The sequence below is a fragment of the Chelmon rostratus genome, chromosome 18 (assembly GCF_017976325.1).
Source record: "Chelmon rostratus isolate fCheRos1 chromosome 18, fCheRos1.pri, whole genome shotgun sequence".
NCBI lineage: Eukaryota > Metazoa > Chordata > Actinopteri > Chaetodontiformes > Chaetodontidae > Chelmon > Chelmon rostratus.
In genome coordinates, this window is record NC_055675.1 from 6,968,497 (window position 1) to 6,988,315 (window position 19,819).

At 45.3% G+C, this 19,819-nt stretch overlaps 1 protein-coding gene across 3 annotated transcripts in view; it reads left to right on the plus strand.

The window, feature by feature from the left end:
- The window catches only part of ccdc85cb (coiled-coil domain containing 85C, b), a 46,426-nt gene that overhangs the window by 18,836 nt on the left and 7,771 nt on the right, over window positions 1-19,819 (plus strand). Inside the window, exons 2-4 of one of the 3 annotated variants that reach the window (XM_041958192.1) lie at window positions 12,334-12,413; window positions 13,689-13,730; window positions 18,419-18,523. In XM_041958192.1, the coding sequence (XP_041814126.1) occupies window positions 12,334-12,413; window positions 13,689-13,730; window positions 18,419-18,523 (227 nt within the window). The remainder of the gene's footprint in view (window positions 1-12,333; window positions 12,414-13,688; window positions 13,731-18,418; window positions 18,524-19,819) is intronic. The other 2 variants (XM_041958193.1, XM_041958194.1) reach the window with 2 other exon arrangements.

Below are 19,819 nucleotides of genomic sequence, written 5' to 3' on the forward strand. Positions count from 1 at the left end.
GTGTGTGTGTGTGTGCAGACTCCTCAAAGATTAAAATGTTATTTTGCTGCCGCTGCGTCTTGCACGGAGATTTGGGGGTGGGGGGTGTATGTGGTAAAAATAGCCTGCCTCTGTGCACGTGTGTGTTAGCATCACGCCCCTGTTTGCATATGTTTCAGCCTGTTCTTCACTGAATGAGGATGAGGATGTCTGCAACAGACACGCTGAGTGATTTCGAGTTGAAAAATCCCTCAGAAACACTCTGAAGGGATAAATTCAGTGACATGGATAATGAGTCCTGGCTAGCCTTGTTTTCTTTTGTAGTGCAGACCTGGATGAACCCCTGAGCCAGCGCTAACCATTCATGATGGGATGTAATAGAATTCCCTCGGTTATTATGCCTGTTCCTGTCCTGTCTGCACAGTATCTCTTGTCTCCCTGCTCCTACTGCATGTACGTCTCGCTCTCATTCTCCTGTTTCCTTTCTAATGGCCTCTTTCCCGACGACTGCCGAGTATAAGCGCTGTCGCCTTCGCTTCGTTTCGCCACATCTCAAAACGCTGTTGTCGGGGCGAGTCAAAGGCTATGGAACTCAAGTCCAACATCAATCCAATTTTAGCCGTCATTGGGATAAGATAACTGTCTATCTGGGCAGCTCTTACGTAAGACCTCTTTCTCTTTGTGGCAATTACAGCGCTAATAGCCCTTCAGAGATCCCTTTTATCCATCAGTGCTCGGTTAATAGTTGGTAAAGCTCCAGATGACACCGGTGAATGGATGGGGTTTTGATTCTCCGACTCGCTTCATTTGAGAGCTTAGCCTTCTCTCCAGTAATTACACATTTTGCTGAAATTACAGCGAAGGATTAATCTGACGAGTGTCTTTTTTGCGGCGCAATTTTGGGAGATTTTATTCATTGTGTCCTAGGTGATGCTTTGTTTAGACATATAGGCAACAAAAACAGAGCTGCATTTTGTCAGCACTTGGATTAAATAGCAGAGCCACAAGTTGAATCTTGCCTGCTCCCCCTTTCTCTGCGATTTGCATTAGAATGAAATCGCAGGCGGTTATTATTCATGTAAACAGTAATGAAACCACTAGATGAGGTCACTGGAAAGAAAAGGTTATTTTCACTGGATTGGAAGAAGCGCCTGTTTGCAGATTGCATCAGAACCCACATCGCAGATGGGATTTTCAGAGGCCGGTAATAAAGGGGTTTCAGGGTTATACTTATTGAAGGTTCTCTGTATTACCATCTAACTCCTAGCTGTTAGACTCTGCTTACATAAGCACAACCTTTGCCAGCTCAGCAGTCAGTCAGACGGTCTTTTAAAGGAACGGGGAGGCATGCAGATTTATGCAAATGAGGGTTGCCATGGGCTTTGCTGTGGTGATACCGTGGTAACGGGCAGAGGAATGAGGTTAAAGAGGGCCGTGGGCTGCGGGAGGACGTTCTCTACCCACAATGCCCTCTGGTGTTTGTTTACACACTGCGGCGGGTTGTGGGTTGTGCGAGGTAAAGCCAGCCATCTCCTCAAGCATCTTCTGCAGAGCCTTCCGTGGACGCTGTGGGGCATCACGCTGATGACATCCAGACGTTTACAGGCAACATATCTGCGCATCTGTTAGGTAAAATTGCTGTTTTAGCCGACATTTTCCACATGTTTTCGGTTGCAAAGCGCATGATTTAACCCCACTTTAACCAACAAGTAAATATTCCTAATTCCTGCAAGCGAAAGATGTGTAATCACCACAGCGAGTCATCCCATCTAAATGGCTGGATGATACTTAAATGTATTTAAACAAAGGGGATTGTGCAGCTGTGTGCACTGCCATTTAAAACAAATCGGGGAAAAGCGCTGTAGCATTTTAATCCCACAGTGATTTACCACCATGTCCTTCTGTGCAGGCAGAAAATCTAAGTGGTTGACTGATCCAAAGGAATGCAGTGTCCCGTCCCTGAACCAGTCAGGAGTTATGACCCCTGACTCTCAGGGCCATGAGTGTCAATGAGCGTGATAGGGCGAGAAGCTTTTTACGTCTTGGAATAAGAAAATATTTGACACAGCTTCTTATTCGCTCTAGAAACTCTTAGTAGATGTGTACCAGATGGCTCCCATCAAGGTATGACCAATCGCAAATATGCTTGAAACATAGTTTACCTCCTGACTTTATTAACATGTTTAACACAGGTTTGAAAGATGTTGAAGAATCTGCACCATAGCTCCTGGTTTCCTGTAAACAATGGCTTACATCCAATCCATCTCCAAATGTCACTAATCTCTGTTTTGTTTCACAATAGAATAGCCACCACACACACACACATTGACCGTAATTAAGGGTGTGGACCAAATTTAAACCCAGAGCTTTGATTTCATGGGATTAAACCCGACTGGCTGCCAGATTGCCATTCTTCTAGCCTAATCAAAAGATTAAGGGCATAGGGCACCAGCTTTACAAGTGGCCTGATCGCCTATGAAACAAATGAGCTGTGGCACTGCTGCTCGATCACTGTTGTTACAGTCAATCAATGCATGTCGGTTTTCGCTTTTACAAGGTTTTATTCCCTACCTGCACGTAATGTTCATAATGAAGAGCGAGCTTGTTATTTAAAAATCACACCCGCGCATTAACACACCGGCTCACGCTGAGCGCACGTAATCACAGACGCTCACCAACGTCACACATGCATACACACATCTTCGGCCGAGCGCGCGCAGCTGCGGGCGCGTGGCGGCGTCCGCTGACCCTGCGAGGGTGGTGACGACGAGCCGAGGAGACAGGGGAGGGACGCATCACTTTGCCGGACAGGATGTGTGATAGCACCGAGACACATGTCTGTGTTACTGTCTGCTGGAATACCTATAAATAAACTGCTTCTCTGTCTGCCCCTCCCTCCTGCCTCCCACTAAGGATGCCGACAGACCGATCAATAGCTAGACTTGAGAGATTTATACCGGCCTTCAATTTCCACTCAATCGACATTAACAACCTTTGATACATTAAAGAGCCCCAGCTGACCTCGACACAACTTTGAATGACTGAAGTGGATGTAATTACATGCATAACATGCTGTGATTAGTGTGTGTAATTAGATTACGTCAATACTGATTATTCATGAACCTCTGTTTTATCCAGACGGTCAGATTGATTTATGTCAGGAAATATGAGAGGAAATGAGGTTCGGCCTGCTTCGTGCGTGTCACCACCTATTTTGTAATGTGTTTGCGCTGAACTCTTCTGGACAGATGGAGAACGTTGACAAATGGCAGAACACAGTAGAGGTGAAGAAGGATGGACGGTACTATCTGAGTGAGACACCACATCTAAATTCTTCTGCTGTTCAGTCGGGACTCTGGGCCATCATTTGAAGGGCGTTTCCACTGCAGGAAGTTACTGGAGAAACAGGAAAATAAAAAAATTCATTCCATATGATGATAGTCCCAGGTGGCAGAAACGTCTCTGCTGTAAGAGTGCAGACTGAGAGGCTGTGTCTGACTTTGGCTGCAACTAATGCTAATTGTCATTAGTTAATTAATTAATCTGCTGTTTCTTTATGAAATTTAATAATAAAATTGTTCCTTATCCCTGCTCTGCTAAACATGCCCATTTCCAAGCTTTTCTCAAAACTAATGTATTCAAAATGCCTTTTTTCTGACAAACAAAAGCAAAGATGCTCAATTTACTTTTGTACAAAACAATAAAGAACAAGTACAGCGTGCAATCAGGAAGCTGCTGGAAGAGCCACATTTTTGCCATTTTTACTAATGACTTAAATGACAACATTTATTATCAAAATTGCTGCCAATTACTTTTCTGTCAATCGATGATTCATTGTCTGTTGGTTGAATGGAGGGCTGGCAAAATTGACAAAAGTTCCTTCTAAAGAAAAACCACACGGGTTTGAAGCATTTGAATATCTATTTTTGCGCATTATGTCTTGAAGAGTGAAAACCAATACAATTATTATTTCAACATAAACATCTTTTCTACATACCTGCACATTACAAAACAAACTAATGACGTCCCGTACTGTGTTGCTGAATTATTGGCTCATTTCAGCGTGACCTACATTTCATCTTCTGTCGATGAAAGAGCCGTTGTGCTGCAGAGTTTCCAACTGGTGCCGATCCACATGTCCTGGAAGATTTCAATGTCCCAGACAAACTGGAGTTCTGGCCGCACATTATTTGATTATGGACCTTATTTTCCAATATTGTTGTGTCCAAGTGACTAATGGAGACCACAATTTATGAAGTTTTCCCAGTATTTAATGAGTGCGCTACAGACGGCAGCCACCAAACAGGCTGCAATGTGATCCATCAATGTACGTCCACTTAAAGTGTTTGTTTTTGCCACTGACAGGCTCAGATTGTTATTCTGAGTGTCTGACAACATTATGGAAATAATCCCTTTTTTTTAAGAGTAAGATCCTTTTGGTTTAACCAGAAACCGTCCCTATATCGCTCTCGCCAAAGCCACCAGACTCCATTTACAGAAACAATAATTTTATCATCATAAACTGCACTTCATTCAAACGCAACAGAAACAAAATAAAACTGCATTTTTTTACAATTCAAATATATATTTGAATTAAGAATAATCGTTTACAGGCCTAGTTGAACTTGACTGGAGAATGGACTAATTGCCATACTTAAAGCTATACTTTAGAAAGTTAACTTCTTTACTATTTAAGAGGTTGTTTTCCAGGTTGACAGAATACATTTTAGCCAGTGGCAAAGTAAGGCCAGGTAGGAAACACTGACCACACCTGAAGTATTACTCTTTAACAGTGAACACACAGCTTGTTTATTGAGTCCATGCATGTGGTCAAGGTGCGAGCTCCCCTCACTGCCAATCAGCAGTCTGGTTTCCACTGCTTCGTGAAACTATGCTGCTGCCGTGCTGCACAAAAGTGGGCTAAATATTTCTGAGCAGAAGCAAAATCTCTTCTCACAGTTTTGTATTTGACGCAGGCGATTTCTTATGGCCTGTTACTTCACTCAGTGGGAAAATTCAGTGCTGATTGGATGAGCCCGACTGAGCCGTCGCTGGTTGTATGTGAGGCCCGACTGGCCTCGCTGTTGACAAGCAGCAGAGGATTAAACAGCTGATTTCACCTGGTCAATGTTTAAGAGATGTCGGTACACACAGGCTGCCTTTTTGAAGTGTAAGGCACTTTCACACTAGTCACTCAGCATGGGTCTCCTCTCCTCAAGCATGAAGTAATACAGCGCTGATTTCACATGCAGACACACACACACACTGAGACACATTCACATGCACATGAAAAAGCACGTCTTACTACACACACATGCGCACTTAAACACACACCAGAGAGTGCGTGGGGAGGTGAGGCGTTCTCTCTCCCTTAGAGCGGGTGCCATGTCTTGTCAGATGGGGTTAGCTCCCCGCCAGCTGATGAGCCAGTCGAGCCTTTGAAGCCCTTCCAGGGGCCCGTGGTTTACGTGCTTGGGTTGCCAGGTTCTGCCATCCCCCTCATTAATGCAGCATGGGTGCCCACTTAACTTGTTCGTCTCTGTTCCTCTGGTCGGCCTGCCCTGGCTATGACCGAGCGCTGAGCGGCCAAGCAGTGGTGGCACGCACACGCTTGCATGCAGACCAAACGCATGCGTGCATACACACACGCGCGCACAGTTCATACTGGCACGCAAGAGGGGCATGCAGCTACAAATGCAAGTGCATCAGACCCACGCATGCATGCAGTACACACCTCAAACCTGCCTACACTCACGTAGGTGCGCACATCATTTCTCAGCTCTTCTTTGAAATGTGTTGCTATGTGCAGTCTGCTTTGACTGTAGGAAATAAGTAACACAGAGCTGAAACAATTAATGGATGAGCTGAAACTCCTACCACTCCTACCCAATCATACATGTGGTACAGCTTAGCAACCGTAACTATGCTTTGGATTTCTCCACATGCCAAAAGAGTGTGCGTAGAGCTGCAAGAAAGAAACTTGGTCGTCTTCCCAAAGCCAAATAAATGAAAGCAAAAGTGTAAAGAGTGGTTTTAAAAGTTGCAAGATGCAATTGTTAGCATGTGCTGCTAACTAGTTTACAAGCCACAGCAGTAACCTGGCATTATGTCCAAAGCCAAGCAGCATATTATTCGCTGACTACGCTGTTTTGAGGGGTTGCAGGTTTGTTTACTGTGTGGGAGCTGGTCCTGGGTGCTGCTGTATGAAGTTTACCTAAATGTTAGCAGCTCTGCTCCTGCTTTTTATTGGTTTGCACAGTTTATGTTCCAGCAGCCCCTGTCAAACTCTTCAACGGAGACCTCACATTAGAAGATAAGACAGAACTTTATTTACCCCAAGGGAAACTGCAACAGCTGCAGTGCAAAGTAGGAAAGAGTTGCGTTGCATTTCCTGAACTCATTGGTTAGCCATCATTCTTTGCTCTGGTAGAAGTGAAAAATACAGTTTTACATCTTTTTTAAATGACTCAGCTGGAACATTAAAGAAAGTCAGCTGGAGGAAACACGCAGCTTGATCACATTGGGCTCTAGGAAGCTGTGATTTTCACTATTTCCCACCATTTTATAAGCTAAATTTATGGACGACAATCAGCCGCTTAATCACTAATGAAAATAAATGTTAGTTGCAAATCTAACGTACCAGCGTCAAACCATGTCTTTCCCTCTGAGCCTGCTCGCCTGGCTGGCACCAGGGTCTGACTAGAGGCAGCGGTGCCTCTCTCCTTTGTTTCTTTTTCTCTCTTCACATCCCTTTTCCCTCTGTTTTTCATCACTCCCTCCCTTTTTTTTCAGTTTTTAAGGTGGGCCTCAGATTTTTCTCGAGGTTTTGGAAGTTGCTGGTTAATGGAGATGTTTTTTTGTGTAATAAACTAGACATTCTGCAGCCAGTGAGGTCAGATTTCATGAGTTCACTGTACTTCGACTTGGGTGTTGTAGCAGAGAAAGGAGAGGGAGAGACTGTTTCTGCTCTTTCTTCAACATCTTGAGGTAATTGACCCAACCTCCTGCCATGAGCACACATACACACATACAGTATAATCACAGACGAGTTTAAAAATCCCCTCTCTCGCGCAAACCCTCTTGTTTGCTCTCCCTCCCACACACACACACACACACACACAGAGTCACAGAAGATACCCATGCAACTCACATGCACTCCCTACCTTACAGCTGCACATAAGCACTCATTCATTCTCAACACGCACGCACACACGTCGCTGAGAGAATATCTGTGTCTCTGTGCTAAAACACTGCGATACAGCTTTGAATGGGAGATGAAAGCGAGAGCCGAGCCAGGAATAATAAAAGCAGAGCGATTTCAATTCACAGCAGGCTTCTGTAGGCCATGGGATCCGACTTGAAAACATAAGGGAAGCCTGGTGCCTTTTAACCATACAATTCTACCAAAGCTACTTTGATGTAGCGTAGACCTTGGAGTCAACAGCGTGGAGGCTGGCTTTTGCTCTAATTGTAACATTTCTGTCAGCATCAGCTAAACGCCCAGTGTAAATTTGTACATGTGTGGTCTAATTTTAGACGTCCTAATTCGTGCAGCACCCCTATTACCAGCACGCCTGGCTCCGTGATTTCCGCCCGTACTTCCCTTTTTGCTGCTGAAAGAGTGGCCTGCCTTGACCTCCAATAAACTCACCACCCGCACTGCCCCCATACTGGGAGTTGAAACGTATATAGGGAGAGCGTGACAGAGAGCAAGAACAGATGTAGAGGTGGAAAGGCATGATAGAAATGCAAGGAAGAGATTCAGAATGTCCCCTAAAAAGTATGTTATCCGAAATCAGGACTGTGAAAGATATGAAGGTTTGACCTCACAACTCATTGGTTGTTTTTGTCTTTTAGGAGAGTTTGCTGCTCACAGGGAAATCAGCAAGAACCAGTGATTGGTTGGTCGATGATTTGTAGTTAAGGAGCTTACACTTGAAAACACACTGGTCCTTTAAGAAGCCTGTGATAGATCTGAATGCACTAAACCAATTCACTTACAAGCTTGTCTGGTCTTTCAACCATATCACAGTCCACATTTCCCAAGATAACTGAGCAAACTCCATCCGCTGATGAAGACTCTGTCTCTGGAAAAATCTTGCGGCCTCCGAGTTGGGATTGTGTCAAACTGCTACTTCTGAGGTCAAGAATGAACTTTCATGCTTATGGTGCAGATCTTAAAAATACTGTGGTTGCTTTTTTTTTTCTAACAACACAACACCTTCTTGCACAGTTTTAGTTCTGCTGGCTTCATTCCAAGTAACCACGAAACTATCTGAAAACCCCTGCGAACAATGTGACGCTGACCAACTGTGGTATGGTGCTGGAGCACAGTGAGCTTTAGTGGGCAGATGGGGAGAGTTTGGTAGTGTGGAGCACAGTAGGACACAAAGAACCAGTTGAGGTCATGACCTGATTGCACCAAGTTCTGGGGAGCTTGGCCTTTATTACGCAAAAGCAACGAAAAACAACCCTCCCCCTCCAACAAATACCTAAGTTGACCAAAATAGTTGTGCACTCTTTACAAGCAGAAGATGAACACAATGGACGGGGAAGTCAAAGCAGAGGGATGTAATAAAAGCAGAAAGAGAGGGAAACGGGGAGCAGAGCGCAGTTAAGGAGGGAGTGGCCGCTGGAAGTGGGTCACAGCGGCACTGACGTGATCCGAAGTGACGCGCAGAGGGGGGGGCGGACTCGCGCCACTGTCTGCGTCACCTTTTTGTCCCTCATGCACACAAACACACACATGCCCTCACATTAAGAGCTCTCACATGCTCTCAATTCACTCGGTAAACAACACTTGTGCAGAGGTAAAAATAGCTTACATGTGCCTTGTGAGGACGAGGTTTTCCCTTCTGTCTTTGCCCCTCTCTCCCTCTCTCTCTGTACTGTTTGCTGCTTGGTTGGACACTTTTACTTTCCTACCACTCCGCAGCCCCTTGTACTCACTTTATCAGCTCTTAAGATCGCATTCAGGTTATGCATAAGTAATAATGGCCTCTCCCTGGGTGCTTGTTGTGTATAAAGGAGTGGATGCAGGGCTGAGTTTTGCAGGGTAATTATTTTGGCTTCGGCTACGCTATCCCCGTATGATCTGTAGCTTTTTCCCCCAGCTCCGTGGAGGAGTGGCGGGGACAGTATCTGAAGCCCGAGGCACGGAGGGGATAAAAGGATGGAGGAGGGGGCAGCGGAGCCAGGGAGCCACTTTAATTGCCTGACCCCATCTCCCACCAGGATGACTGTGGAGCCGGGTGTTAAAGAGAGGGTGACGGCTGGATTCTCCTAGCGGATCCCTGCGGCTCTGTGCATGTGTACACTGTTTTTGTGTGTGTGTGTGTGTGTGCGTGTGTGTACGGGAGGTGTCGAGGCGTTTTTGTGCATGCTGTGTGTTCCTGTGAATGTTCCCACGGCAGATCTGCACATATTTAAGCAGGACCACTTAATCATGTCATGTGTGATGCTGAAGTGATGCGCTCTGAGATTCACCATAACCCCCCCTATAGCACATCAAAGGCTCAGAGGCGGGGAGTGCAGGGGAGAGCTGTGGTATGTGAAGACTGTTCATGACAGTGGGATTCCTCACTGCAGGCCAACTCTGGGTTTCTCTAGTCAAATAGAGCACGCCTGAGCTGTTAAATCAGCATTTATCTTTGATTGCTTATCTTGATTTTTGTTTAATTAGTTCTAAGGAGATAAAAAAAATAAGCCTGACAGACTCAGATGACTTTTGAGTTTATTGGATTACTGATGGCGAGATCTTAATCTCTGTAAGTAATCTAAATATACTCACATCTGAGGGGGTAAAGAAAAAAAAAAAAGCAACAAACATTCATTTTCCGTCCTCTCCAGCTTTCTGAGGCTCCTCTCTTTGTTGTTTGAGTGCGCTGGTGATGACTGAAGGCTGAGGAACCTTCATCCTAATCAGCTTGAGATCTGGCCGCAGGTCAGGCCGGCAGATGAATCCAGATTAGGGGGTCACAAGGCAGGAAGAGAGGATTAGCAGCTCTGGCCACCGCAGCCTCCTCCTCTAGCTGTCCAACCAGCCAGCTGACAGCCCTGTCTGCACCGGCCCTCCTAAAAAGTCAAGTGGCTGGACACAGATAGGCCTGCAGGCCCCGCTGGGGCTGCTGTCACTTACCCCTCTTTGCTCTCTGGTCGTGGGAGAAGGATCGGCTCAGTAGCAAATCAGAATTTCTTTCTCTTTGTTTTTTAATTCACGCCTTTGTGCTATCATAAATTGGTGGATTATGTAACTTAAATTCAAAGAGGCATCTTTAAAGACACTGGTGTCACATCAGTACATGCCACGCTTTTTAATTAGGGATTTCTGTTTTAGTCCTGCTTTCGCCTGATTTCTCTTCACAACTTTCTTGTGTGCATGAACACAACAGATGTGCTTATACGCAGCTGGTCCAGTGTATTAATGATGTGGAGCCTTTGGACTGATGCTAAAGTGAGACGACAGGCTCGGTACTGAGAGAGCACACAGTTTAAGTGTCTGAATTTCACATGAAGTTTGCTTCTCAGCAGTGGAAATTATAAGTTGTCCTCTATAGTGAGTCAGACTTTATATTAAACTGTTAAACTGGATTAGGAACTGGTTTAGCTCCATATGTTAACCTGGTTTCTCTAATCTATGACCCTGATGGAGGAAACTGGGTTTCTAGTTTCACATGATGTTTTGGAAGTCAGAGTCCTGCAGAAAACTGACCAAAACCTTCTATAGTAGGTGTATATAAACATACTGTATATTCACCTATGTGTGACACAAGGGTGCAGCCTTTATCTGTGGCTGTGTGCCTTTGCAAACCTAAAGAATCCAGGCTGCCAGGGGTGTGTGTGTGTCTTTATGAATTTGGATTTATGAAGAATAGCGCCCCCTGGTTGCAAAGTGCTTCTCAACAAGGTTACATTACTGCAGGCTGGTGAGACTTGTTAGGGTCAGTCAAATATTAACAAACTAAGGTCAGAGTTACTTCATGGATGCAACAAGCTGTGATTTTATGTGTGTGTGTGTGTGTGTGTGTGTGTGTGTGTGTGTGTGTGTGTGTGTGCTGTACCTCACAGAAGCGACTTCTCATCTGCATCTCAACACAACCCAGCCGTCTCATCTGCAGCCTCCCCGTCAGCTCTGTTGCATCTACCCATCACACGCTCTGTCTCTCTGTACCTCCACTTAGAAAACAAAATAAAACAAAGCTGTGTGCGCGGCGCCTGGTTGCCGGAGTGCGCTTCCTGTGCGCACCTCGTCTTTGAACTCACTTTAAATTAAATATGCCTTTTTAGATAACAGGCTCCGTGCCACCTACCGAGTCTAACTGCACCTCCGCTCTTCACGCAGCTCCTGTTCCTGGTTTGAACTCTGTGGAGTTGATTCATGTTGGCGCTGAATGCCGTTGAGGGAATCTCTGTGGAGCAATTAGGCCGTGCTTACATTGCGTGTTAGGTGTACACAGTAAGGAGACAGTTTTGCAGCAAATATCATCAAATATGATGTTTTTTTTTCGGGATGAATGAGTGGCGCAGGACAATGTGGGCCAAACTGGGAAATGGCCCCAGTCAAGTATGAGGTCAAAAGTTAGGTCAAGCACTGCTAATCTGGGTGGGAACGCTCAGAGCTTGACCCTTGACATCAGGCTACAACTATTTTTTTTTTAGCACATGAGGGCTTTGTACAAGGCACTATACATGGCAGATGGGTCTGTAGAATAACACTCGCTGTAGTTAACAGTTTTCCTGAAAGCCAACATGCGTAAACTTTGGGCTCAGAGTCACTCGACAGGACATTAATCGTCAGGAGGGAATCGTTAGGACGAATGCTAAATATCTGCTGTTTTCAGCTTCTCGAGAATCCTTCGCTTTTTGACTGCTGGTTGATCAAAACAAGAAATCTGACAATGTGACACAACACAGCAATGAAATACTAGCTGGCATTTGTCACTGCTATCTGATGTGTTTTTTATCTAATTATTACACATTGTAAAGATAACAAATTGATTGATCATTGAAGTGTTAGTTGCCCTACTAGAATTATTTCCGATACCTGCTGCCTTTATTTCTCATTAGCTTAATAAGTAGATTTAAGACCTAATACTTACAAAACTAATGAAATTCCCATGATTCCTCAACAAACTGCAACATCAGTCCTCATATTGTTCTATGAAGTCAAGGATTTCGACTTTCACTGTGATGTGAACCTCCTCATTTGGAGAATGAGCTCTGGGGGTCTCTCAAAGTGCACAGCACTGTGCGGCCCTTTTGCTCCGGCGGCCATGCCTGCCTGTTTTCCATTCGAGGTCTTTGAAATGCTAACCGCTTCTCCTTCCCCTCTTGTCTTCTCCGTCTCTCCTCCAGATTCCTCCTCCAACTACATCAGGCAGCTGGAGACTAAAGTGCGGATCCTGGAGGACGATAACAACAAGCTCCTCTCGCAGGTGAGGTGCATGCGTGCAGACGCTGCTCATACTGTGCGTGCAAGTGTCGCCGGGTTGCGCTAGTCGCCCAGTCCAGCACTATTTGAACTTATCCCCTCACGAAACAGCTCTTGTGCAACTTCCCAACTCACCAGAAACATGTGATAGGCAGCTGCGATGAGATAAAGTGGTTGCCTGATGCCTCTGTGAAGCCACCCCCTCACAACAGCCTGCCTGTTAGTTGGAGAATATGTTTATCCATGTTTAATTCATGGGGAGTCAGTGAGCTTCAGTAGCGAGCGGTGATGTTAGCCCCCGAGGCGAACTGTGGGAGCGGAGGAGAGATGAGAGGAGGAGAGAGGAGGGGGATGAGGCATTAAGTGACGGTGACAGAGCAAAGCATTTCTCCCAAAGTTGACCTTGCTCTGACTTCTCCCAAATTTGAGGATGGAGGGTTGAGTGAGTGGAGGTGGGGGTGTGAGAAGGAAGGAGGGTGGATTTCTGGTCTGGTTCACGAGGAGTTCACATGTCAGTCTGCAGAGGTGTGTGTTACACGCACACGAGCACAGACGGTGTACTCGTGCTGAAACTAAAAAAACATATGAATTGGTCGTATTAGTGGGATCAAACTGGGATCAACTCAAAGTTGTGGCTCATTAGTTATTAGTAAATATTCATCTAAAATATTCTTTTATGTATGATTTGTCCTGTTTTGGGATGTGGTTCGGTTCATTTGAATGCGAGTCAGGCTGCACACACTCAGAGCTGGAATTTCACAGTTTAAATGGCTTTTTGATTCGAAGCCTTTATTCTTTTTTTAAAAGTGATTTCTCTCTCCCCACTTATCTCCCTGCAGATTCACATATGGGCAGAGGGTGTAGGCTGGAATCGCTGATATGAAACCTACAGTGAATGAGCCTCATAATTAGCCCTTAACTGCTCCAATTAGGTGCTGCACATTGTCTCGCAGCAGTCAAGACATATAATATGACCCCGCTTCTTAAAGTCCAATAATAGTCCTGGTTCACAGTTGAAGTCATGTGTTTTTTTCTGTTTCTTTTCTTAAGATTTGAGTTTGGGATGATGATGTTTTTGCAGTGATAGAACTTACAGCAGTAATAGAATAACACCTGTTAATCGAACACTGTAAAACATAAGACGATTGTGTTGCTGCTCTGTAAAAGCTTAAATATCACCATCTTACTGTGGAGCCCAGAAGAAAACAGATGCTGCCATTGCTGTTAATCATGGACAATAATCAAATAATGAACCAATACACTGTTTTTCTCTCCCTAGGCTTATAGCCGGTATAGTTTATCACAGATACAGACGAAAAAGGTAACTCTCAGGAATGTCACTGTTTGTTGGCTCCTCTGCTGGTTGAGCCTCTTTTGCCTTTTCTCTCTGTTCTCTGTTTAGTGGTGGGACTTTTTCTCAGCTTTCAGCTTGTTGCTTTCTCGTATGCAGAAGGTGGACACGATAAAAGCAACGCCTGTACAATGCAGTGCACTCCGCGGCGGTAATGTTGAACGCTATAATGCCGACTTTATGTTGACACTGTCACACAGGTGCTGAATCAACTTTATGGTGACGTTTATAGGAACAGCTCAGCAGTTTGGGCAGTTTAATTTGGGTAAGACTCCAGAAAGTCACTTGACCTGGCCAAGAGATATTCTGCACATAACCACAATTTCTCTATTTTTAAACTCATTTTTTTTGTACAGATTCAATAAACCAATTATAACATGTTAAATAGTGAGCCTTAAAGGCTCTGGCGGTAGGCATTTTGTTACCTTTGGGTAGAGCAGTTTCCAGTCTTTATGCTAAGCTAAGCAAAGTAGCTGCTGGCTGTACCTTCATATTTATTGTACAGACACGATGCGATCATTTCTCGCCATAGAACTGAATCACCTGTGTGACAGACTGTCAGTGTTACAAGCCTAAAGGAACAGGATCGCACAACCTTGTAGGGGTGTTGCTTCCGGGTCCAGTCCCTGATATGCGCTGCTAGCATGCTATGCTAATGAATGAGCACAGGTGGCCCTGCTTGTATGTGGCCTATCTTGGCAGGAAAGCCTCTCCTCTGCCCTTGGAGCTGTTTTGCAGAGCGCAGTCGGTGTTCGGTGCGGGGCACCCCAGGTGAATGAATGCCACATTGTGCTTCGGTGCATAAATAACACACGCTTGTCTCGGCTTGTCGGGACGTCTGGTGCGCTGAATAATTAAAGATGCAGGGGCAACACAGGTAGATCCAGGTATCTATAATGCATGGCCGACAACTGGTGTGTGAGAGCGACTGAAGAATGAATGAATGGAGTTAAAAGATACTGTCTTGATGGTTGTGTCATGAATAAACTTTCCATTAAATAGTAAGATGGGTAGTGAATACACAAGTGCACTCCAGTAAATAATGGAAAAAATAGAGCTTGAGTTTGCTATTCAATGTGACTCTTACGCAATAACCTAGCAGGTGGAATTGCTACAATGGATTAGTTTCCTCAATGGACATATTGCCTAACTTCCTGTGTTATGAAACCGGCCCTGTGGAAGTTGTGTGGAGCCTGGAGGAAACAATAGCCTCTTATCGCTGGAATGCTGACCCTCCAAACAGGCTCGGCTGAAGGATTTTACTGTACTAAAGGGAGAAAGGGAGGGAGTTAACAACCAGGTCCCACGGTAAATATTAACAAGGGCCAACACGGCGCAGGTGTGAACACGATGAGGAAAACAGGTGTGCTCACGAGCACGCTCAGACTCAGACATGCCCAGCAACACGCGTGCACGTGTTGTGCTCTGTAACTTGTCTCCCGCTCGGATTTCCTGTGTCTTTCGGCCTTGCTTTATCTCCATGAGCTCAGCGAAGTGTTGGACAGTCTGCGGCTTCCACGGCTGCGGCTCAGTGTGACTCTGAGGATTGAATGATTTATACGAGAGATCCAGCTGACGCTTAGCTGCAGCCTGATCGAGCTGGCTTTGTGAGGCTGGACTGCAGTAGGGTCTAGTGGACTTGAATGGTGAAAGAGGTTAATAGAGAGCTGCAATTTGATTGACTGACTGACTGAGAGGTCATATGGGCCAAAAGAAGATGGATTGGAACATGGTTTTGTCGCTACGCTTGTCGAGCTTCCCGTCCTCACACGTCACACAATGCGGTTTACAGTCAAAACTGTGGCAGAGGTACCATTAGAAGTTCTTAGTAACGTTTTCTCCATGATTTAGTTGAAAAATGCCTTCTGTGGGTGGCTTAATATCTTCAGCTGACTCGTTTGAAGGCAAGAACCCTGTACAAGGGGCCTTAAATATAGTCTTGATGGCTGCATACATCATATTGTGCTAAAAGCATTGAGGCTAAAGCTGCAGTGCGAGGCAAACACAGGAATAAAGAAAGAGCATTATGCCCCTAAACATTAGCACAGGTTACAGATTAAACCAGTTCTGTTCCTTATTTCACTATCACTCGGGACGCGCTGCTATCCTCTCTACCCTTTTGTCAAGGCGGCATCACCCCTGCCCCTCATAACTCAAACAGGAAATGATGTGTGACGTCCACAGCTTCTCCTGTCAGCACCAAGAACACTGTGATGGATGGATAGACGGAGGGGCCTCGGCTTTAGCCAAGAAGACTGCAGAGGGTCAGCTGTCCCCGGCTGTCTTGCAAACAAATGGCTTTGTCGGTCCCGGCGGTCAAGGTCAAGTCAGGAAGGGAATGAAAAAGTCGGAGACGTGCGTCGGTTTGTAAAGCTGGACTTAGCCTAAGAGGACTGTTCTTTAGACGACGGAGACCTTGTCAGGAAACTGATCTGGTCTCGCTAAGTCTTCTTATTCACTTGACAGATGTGTTCATTTCATGGATTGTGCGTTTATGTTTCTCCTCCAGATGTGACATTTAGGGCATAGCTTGCTGGCGGACACAAAGCCTGGGGAAATGACACAGAGAAGCCAGCAAAGGTGCAGAATTGAGGGCATGAATATGGAAAGCCAAAGGATAGAAAGTGCCAAGGGAAGGATTGTGAAAGGTTAGAGGAACACTGGCAGGATGCTAAGCTGCAAGAGAAGAGGCGAGGAGAGGAGGGGGGATATCAAAGGACAGAGAGGACAAGGGGAATGCTGATTTGTGTGTGTGTGTGTGCAAACTGTGTGTGTGACTGTGCACCTGTGTGACACACAGAGAGATAATGCGGCGGCAGACAATACAGCACAATGTCCACGCATTCACAGACGCACCCCCCCAACAGCTCATCGGGGCTATTTATTGCCAGAGCGCTCCCGGGCATCACGTGTGCTCACACGCCGCGCCTCGCGCTGAGGGAACACTGGTGCGTGACAGGAGAAATGTCATAAGGAACCGCGGTGTTGCCGTGTTCCTGCCTACAGAGAGAAGCCAGGCTGGTTACCGCCCCCAGGTACCCGTGGTCTTTGGCTGCTAATGAGGACAAATCTTAGGAACTCTGTCCCTGCGTAACGGCCCTCGATGACGACACAACCGGATGCAGCCCAGCGCACTGGAGTGCCATTTATGTAGCAACAAATAAAAACCGGCTTTGCAAATGAAGTGCTCAAAGCGATGGCGTCAGAGTGGCGGTTTGGAGTGCAAGTGTAGGCGGGAGACAGAGCCTTCTTAATGAAGAGAGATATGTTGGTGTTAGCGTGTATGTTGCAGAAGTGGATATCGGCACCGATCTTCCAATTCAATTCAGTTAACCTGTCGTTGATTCGGTTACATCAGATAAATACCAATGTTGCATTCAACAAGTGAGCAACCTTAGAAAACTGGGCCAAGGATTTTCTTTGGTAAGTGCATAATGATTCAAACGTGGCACATCTGGGCATGTGCAAAACAGTTGAGCAAGAATAATAAAAGACCTGCAGCTCCTGCAAGGGCGTCGTGATTATGCGTGTTTAAAAAGTCAGTACCGGATGCTTCAGCGGAGTCAAACACTTTCATTATCACTTTGAGCACAGAGGACAGAAGCTGAAAGCAGCAGCAGACTATCATCTGCATTACTTTGTATCCTTACACAACCTTTTTGTGCACGTTGCAATATCTCGAGCTCCACAAAGTGCACTATTTTACGTTTAACTCATTCGTAACTGAAGCGCTAGGTAACAGCTGCCTACACATTCAGCAACATCCAGCACAGATGTACATGTTTACTTAGAAAAAGGCACATATGCAAAGATTGACCTCAGGATTTTTAAGAATTGTTATGGAATCATACAAATAAACTTTTTTTCTTAATCCAGCCCTAGTGTGTTGGCAAGCATGTGTGCACTGCAGCAGTGTTTACTGGCAGCATTCATGTGTGTATGTTGAACTCATTTTTCTCACTTAAGTGCTGTTTACACTACACACTTGACTGTTTCCTGTTAAAGTCATCTTTGATAATGGATAATAAAAGTTTTTTCTTCGGCTATAAAATATCACATCATTATTCAAATGTAAGAGTTAGAGCAATAAACTGCAAGTAGATGTATTACAGACAAATTTTAATGTATTGCCGATGTGCGTATATCTGCAGACATGTTAGTCAATGACAAAGATACAGTATGCATGAGGTAGTTTAGAGACAGTGACAGGTTTATTGTTTGAGTGTTAGATATCCAGAATTCTTAAATATTAACAGGATACTTAGAGAAACTCTAAAATATCAATACCAGTATTGGCCTCAAAAATCCAGTATCGCTCAAGACAAATTTAGGTTTTTGCACAGCAGTAGTTGTGATATAGAGTTATGTCTCTATGAACGTACTAGCTGTATTAACACCAACAGATGCAAATAAATTGATTTTGAGTCACAGGTAGGATGGAAAAATGTGAACATTTTTAAAAAGTAAAAAATTACTGGGGCTCAAAAGCATAAGAGCTTAAAAAACATGTGACATAGGAAAGATTCAGTGTTTATTATCTTATTTTGGTTGTCGGATTAATCATTTAGATTAATTGGCATGCAGATAAGCAACGCTCAGAGTATTTATCATTTGATGTGAGCCTGAACCTCTGCTTTTTGTGTTTGTTTTGTGCTCAGCAGTGTAACCCAGGTGACCTTCGTGCCCTGAGGAAGGGAATGACCCTCTACCACTCAGAGTCCCAGCTGTCCTCACTGCCCCAGCGCCAGGACGCCATGCACATGGTCAGTACCCAGGAGGCTAACACACACACACACACACACACACACACACACACACACACACACACACACACACACAGAACCACACAAGAAGGATGCACACATGTAAAGACAGACAAAGAGGGGCACCCACTCATACCTAACCACTTCAACAGATCAACACTGTGACACTGCTTATACAAGCGGTTACATACAGAGACAGGGTTTAATTGCAGACACACACACGCACATCCACACACACATAATTGCTGGGAAGACGGTGCCAGTGCCTCCACAGTCAAGTCAACTCTAATTCACTTTACTCCTAACTCTACAATTATACCTCCACAGGCAACCTCACTCTCTCTCACACATGACAGGAAGTGAGACACACACACACACACACACACACACAGGCAGGGAGAAAGAGAGAGGCAATAAAAGGCAAGAGTGAAGGGAGAGAGTTAGGGCATGAGGCGGATGAGACAGACTGGGAAGAGGAAGGAGGAAGAAGAGAAACTAAAAGAGACAAGGATTGAAAATGAAGAGGAGTGAGCCCTCGCGTCTCTTCCGCCCGCATCCTCTCCCCTCAGCTCCCTTCCTCCTCCCCGGAGCCTGTTTGAACTGAATCCCACTATGAAAGTAATAATCCTCTACAATCCAGCGCCACCCCTGACCCTGCCAGTGTCTGTGCAGGAGAGGCTGGGTAATTGTTTTCTGACTGCTTAATGAAGGTCAGAGCTGGGCTGTGCCACTAACCGGAGGACTAAACCGGTGTAAAAATCAATATTATGTTTTAATCACGGGGCCAGTGTGAGACGTTCAGAGCCAACTTGCACCTTTTAAGCTTGTGGGTCAAACCCGCCTCCCTGTCGGTAACGTCCATGAACCTTGACTCAAGGAGAGGTCTCTCCCTGCGGGAGGAAGGATAAACTGCAAATTATCTTGATGGCTGTCTCCCCGCATTTAATTTCGCAGCGCGGGATCACATGAAACGAGGTCACGGTATTGACTTGAGGTGTGAATGTTGGCGCCTTGTCGACATGACCTTTGATGTCACTCCGGCTCAGACTGGCAAGTGGGAGTGGATTTGCGTGGCTACATTTAGTTCAGTCAGGAGTTGCATCGCCTGTTCGTAAACTTAAACTTGTTATAACACAAATGCTTTGAGTCACTGAATTAAAACACGTTACACCGCACAAACTTGCTCTCACGTACGTTTAGTCGTTACTAAATATCTACGCCCTTTAGCCGCTAGGTCTAACTGCTGCTTAGCTAGCTAAACTAGCTAACTGACAGAACTAATGTTAGCTTGCTGAT